At 41.4% G+C, this 21,352-nt stretch overlaps 1 protein-coding gene across 1 annotated transcript; it reads right to left on the reverse strand.

Moving 5' to 3' along the window:
- Nucleotides 1-3,648: 3,648 nt before the first annotated feature.
- Nucleotides 3,649-5,498, reverse strand: LOC147905569 (trans-cinnamate 4-monooxygenase C4H2-like). The gene is made up of 3 exons (XM_087373403.1): nt 4,606-5,498; nt 4,391-4,524; nt 3,649-4,292 (listed from the first exon to the last, which is right to left on the reverse strand). Exons 1-3 carry the CDS (start codon nt 5,397-5,399, stop codon nt 3,691-3,693), a joined length of 1,530 nt encoding a protein of 509 aa, XP_087229529.1. The 5' UTR covers nt 5,400-5,498; the 3' UTR covers nt 3,649-3,690.
- Between the last annotated feature and the right edge of the window lie 15,854 nt (nt 5,499-21,352).

Consider the following 21,352-nt stretch of genomic DNA (forward strand, 5'->3'; position numbering starts at 1 on the left):
ATTAGTTGCAAAACGATTTGCACAACAATATGGTCAAGACTATGATGAGACTTATGCTCCGGTAGCAAAGATGGATTCCATACGGTTCTTGATATCGTGACACTCAGTAAATGGAATGTGTATCAGCTCGATGTCAAGAATGCATTTCTCAATGGTTACCTAGACAAGGAAGTCTACATGCAACAACCAGCAGGTTATGTTGAACCAGGAAAGGAGAATAAGGTTTGCCATCTCAAGAAAAGACTCTACGGCTTAAAGCAAGCACCCAGAAGTTGGTACAGTAGAATTGACAAGTATTTTGCTAATCTGGGATACATGAAGTCCAATGCAGATCATACTCTCTACTACAAAGTTCAAGGGGAAGATGTCATTACTATTGCACTTTTGTACGTAGATGATCTGATTGTGATAGGAAGCAAGGATAGCTTCATTAGAAAATTAAAACAAGACTTATCTACAGAGTTTGACATGAAGGATCTTGGACTTATGCACTATTGTCTTGGAATTGAGTTCTAGAGAGATTCTTTGAGAATTAATTCATGATGGTGGTGGCTCTCATTAGCCACGTTTGTCGTGGCTAATATTCCACCCGACTGGCAGTCAATTACCAGCCACTGAAGTGCCACCACATGGCGTCTTCTTCATGATTACTAGCCCCCCGTCTAGGGTGGCACCTAAGATTCCACCACAGTGGCCTGCAATTGATATGGATGGAACCCCAGCAAGCTCCAGCCACCACAGTGGCTCAAAATTTATAATATATATAAGATCTGTGGCATTTGGCATTTTACTATGTTGCTCTGATCTGCCCATGCTCAGGCTACTTTGCTCCACACACTCTGCTACTTTGCTCCACACACTCTGCTACTTTGCTCCACACCCCTCCTCTAGATCTTTTCTGCCCCTGCTCTACTTTGCTCCATGCTCCCTCCTCCAATTCTCATCACTCATCTGCTCCCCTACTCACCCACTCATCTTCAACATGCCTACTACGACCCCCCCTCGATGCTCTGTGATCCCAATGTTATATGCCTTCTCATATAAGGTGATTGTGTTGCACTCACCTGGAGTAGAAATGCTAGCACTAGTGGAGACCCTTCGTTCCCACAGTCAATTCCCCACACATCTACATGTCACCACCTTAGATGACATGCTCATAGAGGGCCTCTTTATGGATGTGATGTATGGGTTCCCCCTAGATGTCGACGAAGGCCTTAGTATTTTCAGAGCAGAGTACTCTAGACTTGTTGGGGGGGCCGTAATCTGAGTCCTGGCAATGTGCATGGTCTTTGGCCTCTCCATCGTATCCTCCTTTAGCTTCCTAAAACAAGCTAAACTGGTGGAAAATTGAGTCATACAAATTCCCTCTTGCTTAGATGAGGCTCTCAGCAATGGCTGGATGTAATCTTTTGGGCTCTCAACGATCTTTTGGCTCATTGGATGTAATGTTGTGGTCTCTAAGGCATTCTTGTAATCTCTTTTTGTTTAATTTGAGGCTCTCAGTATGCACAGTTGTTAACTTTTATATTTTGAATGGTTATGGCTGCTACCTGTAATCTTTTGGCCTTTAAGGCTCTCAGCAATTGCCGAGTTTTTATAAATGTAAGATCCTCTGTTCAATTTTTACTCAGTATAAGTTGATAATTTTTATATAACCTGTTATTGGATGTAGATGTACATTGTAATCTCTTTTGCTTAATTTTCACTTGAGAAATTGTACTTTTGCCCTCATTTATATTTATTGCAACAAGGACTAAAATACCAGGAAAGATGGACTTCCTTGGTTTATGACCAAAATAGCGCTAAAATAACTCCTACGATCCCACCGTTGTGGTTGCATGGAGATACATCTAGAAAAATACAATTAAACTTTCAGAAATTGCAATTGAGGATATGGCCCTTGAGGGGTCCTCTCTAGGGGCAAGGGCCATATCGACGTGCATTATACAATATCCAAGATGCCACTGGACAAAAATGGCATATCGATATGGCCCTTGCCCCTAGAGGGGACCCCTCAAGGGCCATATCGTCAATTGGATTTTGCTTTGTTGCACAACAGAATACATTTTCCTTGGTACACATACATATAACTCAAAGAACTAGCGCAGTGGCTTTCATAGATCTCCTTCTGTTTGCCAGCACGCTGGTCGTCATAGACTTCCTCCTGTAATACGTAAAAATAGGTACTTTAGCTATAACTCTAAGAACCAGCACGGTGGTCTTTCCAAGACAACCTTGAATTCTAAGCGATGATAGGTCGTTAGAGGCTAGAGAATATTGCGCTGAGGCAATGTCAGAATGATAGATTGCGTCTCATTATTACGCCAAAAACCAGCGCGGTGGTCTCTCCAGGCCAACCTATGATTTGCATGGTCTGCGAGCAAAGATGCGACAAAAAGTTGCACGATGACAGGTGGTCAGGCCAAAGACTGTGTGCTGCGGTGGTGTTTAGAATGATAGATTGCATCTAATTATTACGCCAAGAACTAGCACGATGAACTCTCTAAGACAACCTTCAATTTTAATGATCTGTATGGGTGTGGTGCCTAGTGACAAGTGGCAAAGCTACAGCAAAAGGTTGTGCGATGAGACTACGCTGCGCGCAGTAGTGCAGAGATGCCATGTGTCGAGCTATGCGGTGTTCAGAACAAATACATTGTGTCTCAGTATTACGCTAGTGTGCCTTCATGACGTCGAAAAAATTTTCGAGGAGAGCATGGGTCCACACAAAATTCAAATATTCACCCAGGAGCGCATTACGTCGCGGCCCCAAAATGGCCCCGAAAATACTTCCACAATTGACTACACCCAAGCAAACGTTAACCCTATTGCATTCACTTCTTGCACTCTTTACGAGTCTATTTATTCCAGCATCAATCCTACATTAAAGGAAAGAAATTAGCACATTGAGCTTGTGAGCTCAAAAGCAGCTTGTTACATCCACAAGAAGAAGTAATTGTCAGATCCATGAGTAAAGTCTCTTGATACACATTGGGTAAGCCTTTGACATAGAGCCACAAACATTCTCCAGCATGGACCAATTCTATTTCTCATTCTTATTTAAGTGGTGATATTCCATTCATGATCCCAAATGAAATCCACGAATCGGAAGAACAAAACTGGCAAAAAATTGTATTGCTCGCTATACAAGCATTGACTTAGTTTGAATTGCCATAATCATGTTGCAATAGCTCCCTTGGCTAGCAATCACGAATTCCTCTTGATTTTGGCATGAATTGAATTCTTACAAAATACACAATGAGATCAGATTATGTGCCATGGGAGATATTCGATTTATGTTTCAAACATAGATTTACAATAACTACAAAATTTAAGCATTGAACTCATTCGAAATAACAAATCCTCATGTTGAAACCCAATGCATTACTTCTTTTTTCCTACTCCATGAGGGCAATACCAATAATTTACTTCTTTTCAAAATTGCTAAAGGGAAGCTAGTTAAAAGATATTTTCATGAGTTTAACATGTAGATATAATTGTAACCATCAAATGGGGCATGCCCTTTTCCATTGGTGGAACGCGCTATACATTTAGCATAGAAGAAATGACTCAAAGTTGGCAGTTGCCTCTAAATCGACATGCATCTTTCTTTTATGGTTATTTTTTCCTCTTCTCTAATAAGGTCGTCTGTTTCCTAGCGCCAAAAAAAGAAAAAATATAGGCAGTTGCCTATTCACTCAAAAGAGGCTTCATCACAATTCGGGAATGGTTCTTGATATGGAGACTGAATTGCCCACCCTTCTCTGCAACGTCCACCTTGTCTTGTCCAGGAGGTGGTAACAACTCAAATGTCTGCACCAGCCTGCCCAGCACGATAGAGAGAATGGGCATTGCCAGAATTATACCTGGGCAGCTCCTCCTCCCCACTCCAAACGGCACAAACTTGAAATCGTTGCCATTGGCCTCACAATTCTGATTCTCTTCCAAAAACCTCTCTGGCTTAAAGACCTCCGGATCCTTCCACAGCTTGGGATTATTAGCAAGCCACCAGGCGTTCACCAAAATCTTGCTCTCTGCAGGAATATCATACCCACCAAGCTTCGCCTGCTTAATGTTCATGTGAGGAACCAGCAACGGAATGGCCATGTGGAAACGCATCGTTTCCTTGACCACAGCCTGTAGATAAGGCAACTTGGTGATCTCTGGTTCTGTCACCAGCACTCCACGACCAAGGACCGTGTCCAGCTCTTGCCTCAGCTTCTGTTGAATCTCAGGATTGTTTACTAGCTCGGCGATGCCCCACTCGATCGACCAGAGCGTGGTCTCTATGGCTGCAGCACACCAAAAAAACAGGATAGCACATGGCATATCCATACAGAACGAATAATTCTTCAGACAGAAATCGATTAGCTTAGAAGGAAACAAGTACCAGCCACGTTAATGTTTTCGATGATGTATAGGACGTTATCTTCGTTGATCTCCCCCTTCGTCTCTGCATCCAGGATATAGTCGATAGCGACCGCTTGGTGGCTAGTCTTGTTACCCTTCTGGCTGACAAGTTTCCTGTGAAATACCCAAACCCCGTAAGCTCCTTAATTGCTGTAGAAATTGGCACGTGGTGCAGCAACAAGCTGAAATTCTCACTTGTGCTCCTCCACAAAAGCGTCCTTGAAGAGTTGCAGTCGTTTGTCCTTGACTTCTTGACAGCGTTTGAGGTAATTCTTCAGAAACGGCCTCAGTACAGGAATGAAGTCACCATAATTGTATTCGAAGCTTTGTGCCAGATAACTCCGCGCGCTGTTGAGAGCCCTCAGTTTCAGGAAGAGCGGGTCGTCCACGCTCTCGAATCTCCTGTTAAAGAGGATCCGGTACATGTTGTTGTACATGAGCAATTGCAGCCTGTGGCGAAGGACGATTCCAGTCGAAGCCGCATCCTGGTTAGCTTTCACGTCCTCGATGACACTGTCGACCTCTGCTTCCCAGCCTCGCCTGTATTGTTGCACCACCTTATTGGTGAAGAAGGGGACAGTCATGATTCTCCTCATCCGCCTCCAATGATCACCGTAGACAGTGAAGACCATGTCTTGCCCGTTGCCGGTGAAGAGATCAAAGACCACGTTTCGGGTGCGAGACGCGAACTCGACACCCTGAGTGTGGAGGACTTCCTTGGCCATCTCAGGAGAGGAGACAACAACGAGGTTGCGCTGGCCCATGCGGAGGAGGAAGACGTCACCATATTTCTGCGAGAGCTCAGCGAGGTTGCGGTGGTTGAGGTCGTCACCGATCTGGAGCCAATTGCCAAAGATGGGGAGGGAGAGGGGGCCGGGGGGGAGCTTAAGCTTAAGGGAAAAGAGTTTGGAAGCGAGGAGGGAAAGGAGGAGGATGGCAACGAGGGAGAAGAGGGAAGTTTCCAGGGAGAAGGGGGGGAGGAAATCCATGGGAGAAGCTGTGATGTGCGCGAGAATGGAAGAGAGCAACAAAGCTGAAGCAGGTTTATAGAGGAAGAAGGTGAATGTCTTCGAAGCTATAACAACTTCGAGAGACGTAACATTGGAGACTTATTAGAATCCATGGTTACGTAACCATTCTTGACCCTTTCGTCCCTCTCCCCGTAATCTCCCCCCATGCTTTCGATGATTTCATCCCGATGATCTCATTCCCATGATCTCACCTCGAACCCTCGAATTTGCGCCGCGCCTTGCCTCGCCTCGCTTTCAATCATCTCACCTCGAATTCTCGAGCTCGCCCCCCCCCTCGACAACCACCCGCCACCCGAATGCGAGCTTCGTGCAACCAGTGCACCTAGTGGCTACCAAAAAGCCCCACTCTGCATGCTTCAAGCTAAAATGAGAGATTCATTCATGGTCATGGGGCTGGTGAGGTAACTCCAATCATACATGACGTCACAGGGCCACAAATCATGCTACTGCCAACCAGACGTCCCATTTTCGGTGCCCGATGATTATTAGCTCGGGTCCCCTGCTTTGCCATTGCACCAAGGGGACCAGCTCTAAGCCATAATAAGTCCTTTGCATAATAAGGGGACCAGCTCTAAGCCATAATAAGTCCTTTGCACATCAGTTCTCCAATGGAACATAACAAGTATAGGGTGGCGGACTTGTGTTAACAAAAAACATTTTCCCCAACAAACCACAAAACCTGGGTTTTAAAATTTTTGAAGGTTTTTCTTGAGAATTCACACATTTTTTAGCTAAAGTGAAACTAAGTTACCTAAATTTTCACAAATTTTATGACATTGAGAAAATGAAATTGTTGGAGGTTCATTATATATATTTTATAGGTTTTCTGTGAACACTGTGGTGGCGGATGGGGGGCGGATGCGGTTTAGAAAAATCATGGGCTATGCTTATAATGGTCTTAGGCCATGCTTAGAATGCTAGTAGATGCAACCATTCTTGACCCATTCCATTTTACATATGTTGGGAAAACATCCTCACAATATGCCCCAAAAAGTCCTTTGCCCATTGGAAGAGGTTCTCTTATGCAATTAACTTCACTTCTTGTGAGTCACTACATCATCAAATGAAGTGCCTTCAAAGCATTCATTGAAAAACCCTTGCCGTCAAAGCATTAATTGAAAAACCCGTCCTTATATATGGTTTTTGGACCTATTAAGGAATTATGAAAAGTGATTGAGTTTTTATCTAATCTCAGTTGATGCTCCCTTTTCCTTTTCTTTTAGTTAAGCTAACCCATTTAAAAAATAAGTTAACGACTAAAATGGAAAATTAATACTATAGTAGGGAATTTGAGAACTTTTAAATAGTTTGGAAAATTCCAATATGGTTAAGTTTGGCCACATGATCAAATCTTAACCCCTTACTTGAAAACCGGGGGGGGGGGGGGGGGGGGGCATTATGTAAAAACCTGATATAGCACATGACATCAAGAGGTACTAGAAAAAACCCATGTGTACGGATTTTTATAACCTATATACTATACCCCTTCTGTAAATTTTGAGATGATTAAAGTATCCCTTATGTATAAAAATTTTCACTTTTTGAGTTAAAAAACCCTTATGCACATATATTTTCTATAGTAGGGAATCCTCCATGTCCCACTTCAAATAAGGGGTAAGATTTAGCCCACTTCAAATAAGGGGTAAGATTTAGCCAAATGTCAAATACTAACTCCTTATTTGAAAGTGGGACCTCTAACGTAGGTCCATTACCTATCCCCAAAAGTATTATCATGGGTTAGTGACCAAGTCTCTTTATCTTAACTCTTGAGGCAACTAAGGTGGTGAGTACCTAAATCGGTTGAAAGATGGTGACTCGTCATTCTTGTCATGAAAACTTAACTCTATTAGGAGACCTTTTGTGTTTGCACAAGAATTTCCTTCTCCTCATGCAAAATTTCTTCCACTATAAGAATATCAAGGCACAAATGCTCCTTCATGGCAAGTACCTTGGTGGAGCTTGGTGACTCTACTAGGAGGTCCACCTTTGAAATTGTGGGAATTAATCTATGTACGAGGCCAAAAAAGCAAAAAATTGAGGATTTACAAGGGAAAATAATACCAAAGTAATGGTTTTATTATAATCTCTCAAACACATGTTTTCATATAGGGCCCTCTTGTAGAGCACCCTTTTGACAAGAAGCTTTGCTAGGACTCCTAAGGGCAACTTAAAAAAATTCAGCCATCTTGCATGTATCTACAAATGAACCAATGCATCCCTTGGCCAACAATAACATTTCCCTCATGAGTTGGCATGAACTAAATCCTTACCCAATACATCATTCTAATTGACAAAGAGATCACACGATGTGCCATGAGGAGATATTTTGGCCATGTGTGGAGAAATATGGGCATACAAAGAATAGCCACATAACTTAATGGTGGGCTCCTGAGCTCGATGTATAGGAAAATATTGAGTTTAAGTCTTCATGGATCTTTATAGCATTTATTTTGGCACATTTTTTTGTGGGACAAATTGTGTAAGAATGAGCTAGCAAGGGTTGTGCCAAGGATTTAATTTCACTCGCTTACTCAGATACACCCTCTCCCCCTTCTCTGTCTCTCTCTCTCTCTCTCTCTCTCTCTCTCTCTCTCTCTCTCTTGAGGGGTGCACTACTAAGAAATCTTAGGTATCACGTGCTCTCAAGGGGTATTAAAAAAACCCCTCAACTAAATTTTTTTCCTCAATAAAAGCACCCCTTATGAACAAATGGATTTTTTTCTGAAGTTGAATTTAAAAATCCCTCTTATTATTGTAATCTTGTTAAAATGTTTCCAAAAGTGGGATTAAAATACCCCTCCTTTTGAATGCATGTGGTACACTCAAATTTATGGAGGTGAACCCCTAGAGCGCTCTCTCTCTCTCTCTCTCTCTCTCTCTCTCTCTCTCTCTCTCTCTCTCACACACACACACACACACATGCATGTGCACTTGCACACACACAAACGCATGCACACATGCACATGGGTGTGTGTGCACATGCACACACACATGTGTACATGAACACACCCACACACACATGCACATGCACACAGACACACACACACACATAGACATGCAAGCATGTGTGTGCACGTGCGAACACACATGCAGCCATTATCAAGTGGACTATCTGGAGGGGTTCATTTAAACTTGTTTTGCAGTTATAACAATGCACTTTTAGTAAGCTATCCCCCACCTTTCACAACTCCCTTCTACAAAAGGCTCCATTTGGTCACCCTCTTAACCTTTTCTAGCAACAAAATATGTATCCTCTATGTCTTTTTGCTTTGTTTCGGTGATGCCTTTAGCTCTAGTACTCTTGGTGTCAAAATACTACCTTTGAGTTCATCCTTAGCATGTCCACATATTTTCTCTCTTCAAGGAGTATTTCTTTAGGAATTCTACCTTGTACACCATGTGAAATGCAACAAATTCAAAGAGTGAATCCTAGAGGGTTGGTAATTTAATAGAATTATTTTTAACATAATAGGATTTTAAAAATTGATTTAAAACAATGTAAACAATTTAAATCGATAAAATTCCCTACTATTATAGCCAACATTACTTTTGGTATCTCATTTAACTACATGGTATAGGCTTTATATATATAGCACTAGCTAGTAAGAAGTACCATGTTTAAAACAAGTGGTTTTAATCCCTAACCAATCCTTACACAAATGTGATGTCATACACAAAGGACAAAATATGGTAAAACATGGTTTCATTGCACACTAAAATCTATTGAATCTAGTGATCATGTTATATCATAAGAGAGCAAAAGGTTCCTAAAAAGAAGACCCACCAGTACCCACACATGATCAAAAGAGGAGAAAAAGATGGTAACAATGGTTATAACAATCAACCTTCTAGACCCACACACTTTCCCATCCCTTAAATTGATGTATCAAAATTTCCTACCCTTCTAATATAAAATAAATTTGACTTTGAGTAAAATTGTCTTTCGCTACTTCTTATGACCTTCACAATGAGTTCCACCCTCCCTTTTTGAATGAATTGGTATTTCCATCAGTTTTCCCATTCACCAAAGTTGTATAAGGACTTCATTGTTTTCATTCACCACTATAAGGACTTCATTGTTGTCATTCACCACTACTATATTGTGCACCTTACCAACAACTATAGCACCATGACCTTTGGGGCAATGTTTACATGAGAGCAAGGGTAAACATGAGCACTACAGGCCAACATTAGAGAGCCCATGCAAAAGTGGGACGTTATTTTCTAGGAAGACCAAGGGTTCACCTAAACATATGTCATCCTAGTACAATACTTTAAAAGGAGTAAGTTTTTAATCTATTCAATTTCACTCTTCTTAGAGTGTTGAGAGAAATAGTGTTCACTCCCTTTCTTGAACCATTTCTTACCCTCAGACTACCAACAATGCTCCTTCTCTATCATTGTACCATGGTGGAAGCAACGACTTCACAAAGGGCACTCATGCGTAAACAATAGTAGAGACACCATTTGCAAAATTTTGGAACAAATATCCTTAAGCTTCACTAGAAAGTTATGATAGTGGGTTGGTGGGAGTACTGTTGACCCTATCTCATGACATGAAAAGTAAATTTAATCCTACAAATAGAAATATCCTCATAGTAGAATCACCATCCTCCCACAAAGGTCCTTGTAATAGAGTAACATTACTCCCACCAAGGTGAGTTACAACCAAGGTATGCATCACTTCATTTGCTTCTACATAAGGGAGTGTTTGTGCCTTGAAATAATCCGTATGAGAAAAAAGTTTGCACACGGATGAGGACATTTTTGTGCAAGTAAAAAGCATCTCACAATAGTCATGGTTTCATGACAAGCATGAAAAGTCACCAAATTCCAACTAAAATTACTCACCATCTGGGAAGATATTTTGGGAATGCATGTGGTAATACAAATTAGTGATCCCCCCTTTTGCACATACATCATTGGTGGGCACTTTGGTGTGTGTAGGAAAATCTTTAGTTTAAGTCTACATGAAACGAGCATGAAACTTCATAGGAAATGAATTTTGGGACTCCTATTTTAGGGGTTGAAAGACTTGAGAATGACTAGCAAGAATGATCTTAGGTTGACATTTTTTGAGGGATGAAGGGTATGACAATGATCTAGGAGTTGGCCTAGGCACTAAATTTTTGGGGGATGACGGCAGGTATGAGGACTTAGAAAGAGTGGGAGTACGTATTTATTTTCTAAGGGACAAACGATATTAGAATATCAAGCAAGAGTGGGCCTAGGTAGTCATTTTGGATCCTTTCTTATGTTAGGTAAAGTTTGATTATCATGAGACAATCCATGGTGAAGGTCCACTTCCTCAACCAAAAAATGTAAGTGGAAGAAATTAATTGGACTCACCAAGCATATTGTAATTCTCTGATTGACACATCTACTAATTATCCAATGAGGATGTGTTTATGCACTGAAATACCATCGACTCAAATAAAAGTTCTAAATCTTCTCATTTAGTCCTTTAAAAATTTCCTTATGAAGTTGTGCATATGTACACATGACAAAAACAAAAGTCCGAGCTTTAAAAGGAAAGACCCCATAAGGTACAATGCTCAAAGAGAAATTTTGAGAAATCTTGTGTATGCCAACTCTCTCTCTCTCTCTCTCTCACACACACACACACATGCACGCAGGTACACACGCACGCATGCAATGATTTTGATTAGTAAATGTGTCTCACACACACAAACACTTATTTCTTCACACACACACACACACACACATGTATAGTTCCCCAAGTATGAATTATTCTCTTATGTACCCCCCGTGAAATCTCCCCTTTACACTCTCTTTTTAACAAGCCCACACACCAAGCACATCTTACTCCCCCCATACCTCCACTTTTAAAAAGAGAGTGGAAAGGGGTTGTTTCACAGGGTTGTTAAAAATAGAGTGTAAAGGGGTTGTTTCATGCGATCCGCTTTTATTCACTTATTATGAGTAGCTAGGGAGTAAGTTCCACATAATGGGATTACTCCCCACCATGTGGTCTTACCCTTTGGGTTGTGTGTGGGCAACACACATACAAAATAAATTTGATTAGTAAATGTATCTCACACACAAAGACACTGGTTTCTTTACACACACACACACACACACACACACACACACACATATCAATACTTTCCTAGCTATGAATTATTCTTTTATGTACCTCTGTGAAATCTTCCCTTTACACTTTCTTTTTAACCACCCCACATACCAAGCCCACTAATCGTCCCATACCTCCTCTAATCCCTTCTTAACCCATGTACTCATTCGCTCCTTACTCTAATTGTGACTTAAACTTCACTTGTGGCTAAATTGTCTTTTTAATTATCTAAGAATCAATATGGTTATCTACATTCCTAGGTAAAGGGATAACAAACTGGGGAAAATAGGCATTACCTATGGACCCAAATGTAAATATGATGTTCTAACACCTAGTTTATTTGGATGGTGGCAGGTAAGTGGACCTCGACCTCGGAACCTGGACTACCTGAGGATTCAACATCTTTTTCAATAATATGTTTGTCAAACTCAATATTATTAAAACTTCTAAATTTTGATTGAAATTTTTACAAACTCTAGTTGCATTTTTCAACTTAGAGGTCTCAAGCATTTTTTCCTTATATGTTCCTCTTTTTGAACTTTTTATTCAATTGATGGAATTAATTGTATGGCTCAATTATTGATGGCACTTTTTAATCTAAACACACACTTTGATTTCCCAACTAGACTTTGGTTGGGCTAGTGCCATACAATTAATTCACATCCATTGGATAATTCCTAGTCATGTTGTGACCCATCTTATTTTTACTAACTTTTATATCTATTTTGAAGAAGTGGTTTAAGCATGTACTATTGGCATTTCATTTTGACACTTACCATATATATCCACTTTTATTCACTTATTATGAGTAGGTGGGGAGTCAATTCCACATGGTCGGCTTACTCCCTCAGAGTCCCGCATGTGGTCTTACCCTCTGGGTTGGGGGTGGGCCACCCAAAAAAAAAAAAAAAAGTAATAATAAATTTGATTAGTAAATGTATCTCACACACTCAGACACTTGTTTCTTTACACACACACACACACACACACATGAATACTTTCCTAACTATCAATTATTATTTTATGTACCTCCGTGATTTACACTTTTGTTTTGACCACCCCACATACCAAGCCCACTAATCGTCCCATAACTCTTCTAATCCCTTCTTAACCCATGCACTCATTCGCTCCTTTCTCCACTTGTAACTTAAACTTCACTTGTGGCTAAATTGTTTTTTAATTATCTAAGAATCCATATGGTTGTCTATATTCCTAGGTAAAGCAATAACAAGACGGGGAAAACATGCATTACCTATCTACCCAAACATAAGTATGATGTATTAACACCTAGTTTGTTTGGATGGTGGCAGGTAAGTGGATCTCGACCTCGGAACCTAGACTGCCTAAGGACTCGACATCTTTTTTCAACACAGACACACACACACACTTTTTTTTTGTGAAACTATGAACATTATATTACGAAATAACCATTTTACAATAGGGCAAGGCTCTAGAAAAGAGCCAAACTCTATCTATTAGAAACAGTAAAAGAAAAGCTCAATGCAAGAAACATCCAAATCCTCCTCAAGCAAGGCATCATATAAGGACTGTCGGCAATGAGGATCACACACACACACACATGTATACTTCCCCAACTATGAATTATTATTTTATGGACGCCCATAAAATCTCCCATTTATACTCTCTTTTTAACCACCCCACACACCAAGAACACTAATCCTCCCATACCTCCACTAATCCCTTCCCAACCCATGCACTCATTCAGTCCTTACTCCACTTGTGACTTAAAATTGTTTTTCATTATCTAAGAATCTATGCGGTTGTCTACATTCTTAGGTAAAGTGATAATACTTTGATTCTAAACGTACACTTTGATTCCCCACCGGGTTGGGCTAGTGCGATATAGTTTAATTCACATCCATTGGATATTTTTTTAGCATGGATAATCCCTAGTCATTTTGTGATAGGCCTTATTTTTTTTACTAACCTTTATATCTATTTTGCAAAAGTGGTTTACACATTTACTATTGGCATCATTTTTTCATTTTGACATGTATCATACAAATCCACTTTTATTCTCTAGGTGGTGGTGGGCCATAAGTTCCACATGGTAGGTTTACTCTACACCCTGTGATCTTACCCTCTGGGTAGGGGGTGGGCCACACACATACACACACACACATTTTCTATACTCTTACACACTCTACACTATTAACCCCCCCTATAATTAACAACACACCTAACATTCCCCCCCTTTTTTTTGTAAAAAATGTTTCTTTTTTCCTTTCTAGGTATTGTGTAAATTTATTTATTAATTAGGTACTTTTATTCCCTCTCTGCTCTTATCCTCTTTTAGCCAACCCCTAACTGATTCTAACTAATTTTCTTACAATTCTTTCCCTTTTTCTAACTAATTCTCCTACCTAATGGACCCCCTTGTCTTACTTCCAATTATGTTCCTAATGTACCCCCTTTCTAACTAATTATCCTACCTATTGTACCCCTTTTTGTCACACAAACACACACACACACACACACATCTTTTATCCCTCTCTCTTTATCTCTCTCTCTCTCTCTTTCTCTATTTCTCAGTATCTTTCTCCCCCTCACACACACACATACACATCAGGGATGTTTTTATCGAAGCTATACTTATATATTAATATAAAATCTTGGCAAAAGTTTATCGAGCTAGTTTTTTTAGTTTGACAACATCTATAGAACATATTACAATTTTATCTATTTTCTTTTGAAAGTTTAAAGAAAAAGTTGTAAATTTTGGCGAAACTTACATTTTTTTCTCATAAGAGTTTCAAATCTTGGCGAATTTTTCAAACCTTTACATACACATACTCACACAACCGTCTCTCTCTCTCTCTCTCTAGAAAGTGTCTTTTTTTCCCCTCACACACACACACACACACACTTCTTTTTTTGGTTAAAATCACACACACACACCCCTTTGCGTGTGGCTAAAGATTGCTACAAAAAGCAGAATGACATTATGAATGGAAAATTGCAGCAAGGCAATTATGCATCCTCTAATAGACAGGGTGACGACAGAAATGAGCATTTGTTTATGATGCAGCACATGACCAATTCTGTGACAAGTGCAGAAGAAAGTAATGATGTGTGGTATGTTGACTTAGGTGTGTCAAACCACATGACAGTTCATGCAGAATGGATACAGGATGCAAGGAAAATGGAAAGACCAAGATTTGTGGAGACTGGTGATGATACTACACATCCTATTGTGCTGATTGTAAAATTCATTTGTCTATGCAGGATGGGAAAAAGAAATATCTATCTGATGTATTTCATTCCCGAATATCACCAAGAACCTAGTTTCTGTTGGTCAAATGGTTGAGCAAGGCTTGCAGGTCAGATTTAATCCTCATGGATGCTTTGTTGAGGATATGAAAAATAACGGTCGCTTCACAGCAAAAGGAAAGAAGAAGGGCAAGATGTTTACGTTGGATGCAGACATGCCTAAATTGAGTGTAGCAATGTTTGCACATGGGACCAGTGTAGTTGCAGATATTGATATCTGGCATAAACGCATTGGTCATGTTAATGTACAGCGACTTAAATCAATGCAGGCCCAAAATATTATTGCAGGATTGCCTAAATTCAAGGTTGCAAAAATGCATAAGGTATGTGAAGCCTGTTAATTTGGAAAACAGGCAAGGAAACCATTTCCTAGACATGTTCAAGAGAGTAAGAAGCCATTGGAATTAATCCACTCTGATGTGTGGACTACTAAAGCTGCATCTATTGGAGGCTGTCATTATTTTATCTCTTTTATTGATGACTATAGCAGAAAAGTTTGGGTGCATTTTATGAAAAAGAAAAGTGAAGTGTTTGGGCATTTCAAAGCTTTTAAAGCTATGGTTGAAAAAGAAATAGGCCTGCAAATAAAATGCCTAAGGTCAGATGGAGGGGAAGAGTACCTCTCAAATGAGTTTGCAAGGTTCCTATAGGAGCATGGCATAAAGCAGCAATATTCATGCAGTCATACCCCATAGCAAAATGGACTTGCAGAAAGGAAAAACAGGCATATTGGAGAGGTATCTTGGGCCATGCTAAATGAAAAAGACCTACCAGATTATTATTGGGCTAAAGCAGTTGCTACAGCAGTCTACATAATGAACATGACTCCCACTGCAGCAATACATGGCATGACGCCAGAGGAGATGTATACAGGTAGGAAACCAGATATTTCTCATTTGAAAATTTTTGGTTGCATTGCCTATGTTCATGTGCCAGATGAGTTGAGGTCCAAGTTGGATCCAAAAGCTGAGAAGTGCATCTTTATTGGTTATTCTCTGCAGCAAAAAGGATATAGATGCTATAACCCTTCTACTCGTAAGTTTACAGTGAGGAGACAGTGAGCAAAGATGTTTTTTATGAGATGAGCAGCTGGTATAAACCAGTAAATGTGATTGATGATGTAGATGCACAAAATGGTAATGCTGCACAGAATTCACAGCAGCAATCACAAAATATTAGTGGGCCTGCAGTGTCCTCTAGCAATGGTTCACATACTTTGCCATGGACAGGTAGATTGAGATCACGAGAATCTCCTCAAAGCAATGCAGATAGTGGTATGCAGGTATCACGAAAAGGAAAAGAGAAGGTAGATCAGCCCATGTTTGATATGAATGCAGGTCACTCTTATGTGGATGGTGAATCCACTGGCTCAGAACAAAGCATTGATGATGAGTTGGGTATTCCCTCTGTTGTTACACCTAGAGTAAGGAAGACCAGGGATGTTTTGAGAGCACCTGGAAGTGAGCCTATTTTGCGCAGGTCTACCAGGTCTAGGTATCCTGTGGATACGCTGAAATATGATGGATTTACAGCCATTCACTAATATGCCTATATGGTCAAAGTGCTACAGGAACTAGAATCCACTTCTTTTGAGCAAGCCATGGGAAAAGAAAAATGGGAGAAAGCCATGGATGAAGAAATGGATGCCTTGGAAGCAAATGCTACATGGGAATTGGTGCCTTTGCCTAAAGACAAGAATGGAATTAGCTGTAAGTGGGTTTATAAGATGAAGCACAATGCAAATGGTTTTGTGAACAGATACAAGGCAAGATTACTTGTCAAGGGGTATGCACAGACATATGGCATTGATTATAAAGAAACATTCAGTTCGGTTACAAGGATGGCAACCGTAAGAGTAGTCATTGCTATGGCTGCATCAAAGGGATGGTCTTTACATCATATGGATGTAAAGAATGCCTTCTTGCATGGTGATTTGCAAGAAGAGGTCTTTATGGAGCAGCCACCAGGTTATGTTCATGCTGTTCATCCTGAGTTTGTTTGCAGGTTGAAGAAAGCCTTGTATGGCTTGAAGCAAGCACCTAGAGCATGGTCTGACAAGATAGGACAGTATCTTGTCACTATTGGCTTTCAAATTTCCAAGGTAGATTTCTCACTTTATGTGAGAAAAACAGAGAAAGGTATTATGCTGCTTGTCATTTATGTTGATGATTTGATCATCACGGGTGATAGTGATGAAGATATCCTTCATGTGAAAATGCTATTGAAGCAGAAGTTTGAGAAGGATTTGGGAGAGCTGTGTTATTTCTTGGGCATTGAGGTGATTAGATCACCAAGTGGGATACAGCTCTTGCAGAGGCAGTATGGATTGGACATGCTGGCTGTAAGAGCAGAATGTGAAGCTGAGCGCAGATGCAGGTGAGCTTCTGGAAGACCCTACTATGTACAGACGCATAGTAGGAAGTTTGATTTATATGACTATTACTTGGCCAGATTTGAGCTATGCTGTTGGATTGGTAAGCCAGTTTATGCAGGCTCCAAGGAAACCGCATTTGGATGCGGCTAGACGTATACTCAGGTATGTGAAGTCCACATTGCAGTATGGACTATTTTATGAGGTTAGGGTTCAGATACAGTTGCATGGATACACTGATGCTGATTGGGCTGGTAGTATTTCAGATAGACGATCTACCAGTGGATATGTGTTCTTCTTTGGGAGTGCTGCAGTCACTTGGAGTAGCAAGAAATAGCCTACAGTTGCCTTGTCGAGCATAGAGGCTGAGTACAGGGGTGCAGCAATGGCTGCATGTGAGGTAGCTTGGTTGCATAAGCTACTCTATGATATGCATCAGTCTACATATGGGCCAGTTGTCATTTATTGTGACAACATGAGCAGTATACACTTGGCAAATAACCCAGTCTATCATGCTAGAACAAAGCACATTGAGGTACATTATCACTATGTGCGGGAGAAGGTTTTACTAGGTCTTATTGATCTAGTTTATGTCAGCACAAAGGATCAGGTAGCTGACATATTCACGAAGCCATTGGGCACAGAGAAGCTGCGCAAGTTCAGAGATCTGCTTGGTGTGCAAGAATTGGGATTGAGCTCAAGGGGGAGTGTTGAGATATCGAGCTCCACTGGTGATATGCTAAGGTGACCATTGTGCATTTATGTCACCGACTTGTGAGTTGCAGATGCAGTTGGTACACCGCCCATGAATAATAGCTGGATGACAGCTATCCTTATGTACTCTAGTTTGTGGCTCAGTTAGTATGCCACCTTAGTTAGCTAAGTTTGGTTTGAGACCCACATATAGGGTTCTTCTATTTCTTTGTACAAGAGTTCTTTTGGCTTACACAACTAAGAAGAGGAAAATTGTTTTTAGCGTCCACCTTTGTGTGTATTCCCCCATTGTGTATGTAAGAAAGCCGCAAGTGAGACTCCTTCCTTCTCTCCCACTATCTTCACATTCCTAATATCCCCATGGGTGGGGTCTTGCCTTCCGAATTCCTCATCCATGGATCTTCATCATCCATGTGTTCCCACTGGAAAGGTCTGGCATAGGCGGAGGGTCTTGGATTGGCAAAGGTGGTTTCTATCCCGGTCTGTGGTTCGAGAGCTGGATGTTGCTGACCTTCCCTCCCTGTAGAGAATGGAGCTTCCAATGCCCTTGGATGCGAGGGGTCTTGCATCACTTCATCCAAACTCTTTGTTTCGTTGGAACTAGATAGAGTCTCTGGTCGGGAGCCTACTAATGAGTGGAGGCTAGGAATCGAGCTTCCAGATTCCCTGCTAGGGCAGAGGGTGGGCTAAGCATAGCTCGAAGCACTCTCTTCCGGCACGGGATCTTGTGGCAAAATTCTTCTGGACCTCAAGTGCATGTGGGAAGCCTCTAGCTGAGCACCCTCAGGCTGAACTGAGGTTCTAGAAAAATTTTTAATTCTTTGGCTACCCCAGAGGTATCACGACGGTTGGCAGGATAGCTCTATTGTGACGATCGGAGGGATAGGGTATCGGACTAGGTGACGAGTGGTGGCATAAGCGTATTGCGATGGCAATGGAGTAAGAATGACAATAGGCGACAGGATCGATGTAACGCGACGATCAACGAGATAGATCTTGCCACATGCACGGTGGAATCACAAGCCGGTGGAATAAGGATGGAGCACTAGGGGGCAGTATAGTTATCGCGACGGGCGTGGGATCAACAATCGCAATGGGCGGTGCGATAGGAGTAAAGCAACGATTAGAGAAGTAAGCGTATAACGATGGGCGATGGGATAAAAATAGCAACAATTAATGGAACATGATGGGCGGAGGGATACGAATATGACCACAGGCGTGGCATGGGTTCACGGCGTCGATGGTGGAGTAGAAGAATAGAAACGGTCGACGAGATAGCTCTATAGCGCCGGGTCAATAGTTGTCAGGTCAACAGGATAGCAATTCTGACATGCATTTAATCAGGGCGGCGGGTTAGGCTGTTGGTCAAAAGTTAGGTCAGCGGGGTAGTTCTATGGTGTTAGGTCAACAGGGTTTGACTAGTGGGATACGGCTAATGCATCAGTCGACGGTATATTTGGTTGGCAGGATAGCTCTATGGCGCCAACTCGGCGAGATAGGAAAACACAGTGTCGCTGACTGATTTTTGTCAATTTTTCGCAGGATTTGAGTTTCTGTCTTGGATTTGTTATGCTAGGGGGGTGCTACACTACCTAGTTCACCTACACAATGAAAAAAACTTGAAGAAAAAACACTTTTTGCAAGCAGAAATGTAAATTTTCATGAGAGGTGAGTTCTAGAACACAAAACAACTTCAAGATTTTGCAAAAATTAACATTTTGGTTGTTTTATTATGGGATTGGACCTCACATACTCCTTAACAATCACAAACACTACGTTCCTATCAACTTAAAACACTAAAAAGCATCAAAAGCAAGCTTCAAACGCTCCCAAATGACTTTCCAACAGTTTTTCTACTTTTCCATCCTCCCTCTCACTTCCTCCCTCTCTTTTCTCCTACAACTCCACTAACAAGCTCCAAGTTAGTCTTGAAGCTTGTGCAATGGGTAGATATTAAAGTGAAACACGTGCAAATGCAAAAGCATACCTTTTCTCCCCGGCAGCGGCGCCAAAAATGTTGTGGGTCTCAGTGGTGACTCACGTGTTGTGGGGATGTTGAAGAGATGCCGATGGAGCCTCCACTCCAAGCTACTCCTTGTGAGAGCAATGCAAGGCACAAGTCATTCGCAAGTGTCACTCAAGCGGCCTACGGATTGTTGCAATGTGTTTCCATGCGAGAAAGAGGGAAGGGGGAGAGGGGAGAGGAGAGGGGAGAAGGGAGGGAGAAGGAGAAGGGAAGAGAAGAGTGAAGGGGGATGGAGTGGCAAACACAAGGGCACTAAAATGGAAACAAGAGAACAACCAAAACACTCTCTTGGAAGAGAAGAGGGAGCTTGTATTCAAACTTGTGCAAACAACAATCAAGACCAAAGTCAACACTTTGGCCTTTTATACAAGTCGCCTTTTGAAGGGAGGGCCAACCCTTTTCCTTTTTAGCACTCTCCTTCTCTTTTAAAACCAAAGGCTCTTGGGCCCATAGGGCGCCAAGGCATTATTATTTCTATTCTTTCCATCTCTCCCTACTAGCGAAAATAGTGCTTGTGTAAACCATATGAAAGTGCTCAGGACAAACCTGTTATTAGGAGGTGGTCCTAACCGGTTCCCAAATAGCGCTTGTGTTAGCCTCCCGCCTCCTAGGCTTAGGTGATTTGGGGCTCAAACTCACTGAGCGCCCTCATGCCTTAAACCATTTGTGGTTCAAATCCCTTGCATGAGGCTCAAAACCTGGAGTGGCGAGGCTCTGCGAGACACTCCACAGGAACCCTACACATTGCCTAGAATCTTTTGTTTCAAGATATTTGGGAATCAATCTCCCTGAGTTTGAGTTGTACTCCTGTCATGGCTATTTTCATGGGCGTGGCTATTTCCGTGGACGTAGACAAGAAATGTGTACGTTGCCTGCAATCTTTGGTCTTGGTGTTAGCTGGAACATACAACCTGGAATCCTTGGACTTTGGGTGGACTTTGGGTATTTGGGGATCAAACTCCCTGAGTTTGAGCTATACTCCTTCCATGTGTACATGTAATCACTAGCCTTGGGGTATTTAGGGATCAAACTCCCTGTGCTTGTCCGTTGAAGTAGATCATGCAGCTTGATTACCTCTAATCATCAATGATTACCCTACATTCGGTGACTATACTGTGTGGATTTTCATAAGCACGCATTTGGTGTAGATGATCTTGGATTTTTGTAATAAGTAGATCATGTTTTAAAACTGTTCTAGAATGTTTGATTGGATATATGCTTTCTGTTGAGCTCTTGGCAATTCTTTGTCTCCTCCCAGTTCAATTTGAGGGGGGATTGTTGGACGAAGCCTTGTGGAGAAGCATATTTCTCTAAGGTTTCATGAAGCGCTTTGATTGGTCCATGCACAACCCAAGTGAGTGATAGGTTGATGGATAACTAAAGGTCGTGACTACGAGCTGGTTCTTGCACATGCA

This window comes from Dipteris shenzhenensis, chromosome 1 (genome assembly GCF_047967505.1).
Source record: "Dipteris shenzhenensis isolate YYH24624 ecotype China chromosome 1, Dip_SZ_1.0, whole genome shotgun sequence".
Classification (NCBI taxonomy): domain Eukaryota; kingdom Viridiplantae; phylum Streptophyta; class Polypodiopsida; order Gleicheniales; family Dipteridaceae; genus Dipteris; species Dipteris shenzhenensis.

Coding starts and splice junctions, on each gene's coding strand:
- LOC147905569 (XM_087373403.1), bottom strand. CDS start 5,399: ATGGATTTCCTCCCCCCCTTCTCCCTGGAAACTTCCCTCTTCTCCCTC. Junction 4,525..4,605: donor GCTTTTGTGGAGGAGCACAA/GTGAGAATTTCA, acceptor GGTATTTCACAG/GAAACTTGTCAGCCAGAAGG. Junction 4,293..4,390: donor CGAAAACATTAACGTGGCTG/GTACTTGTTTCC, acceptor GGTGTGCTGCAG/CCATAGAGACCACGCTCTGG.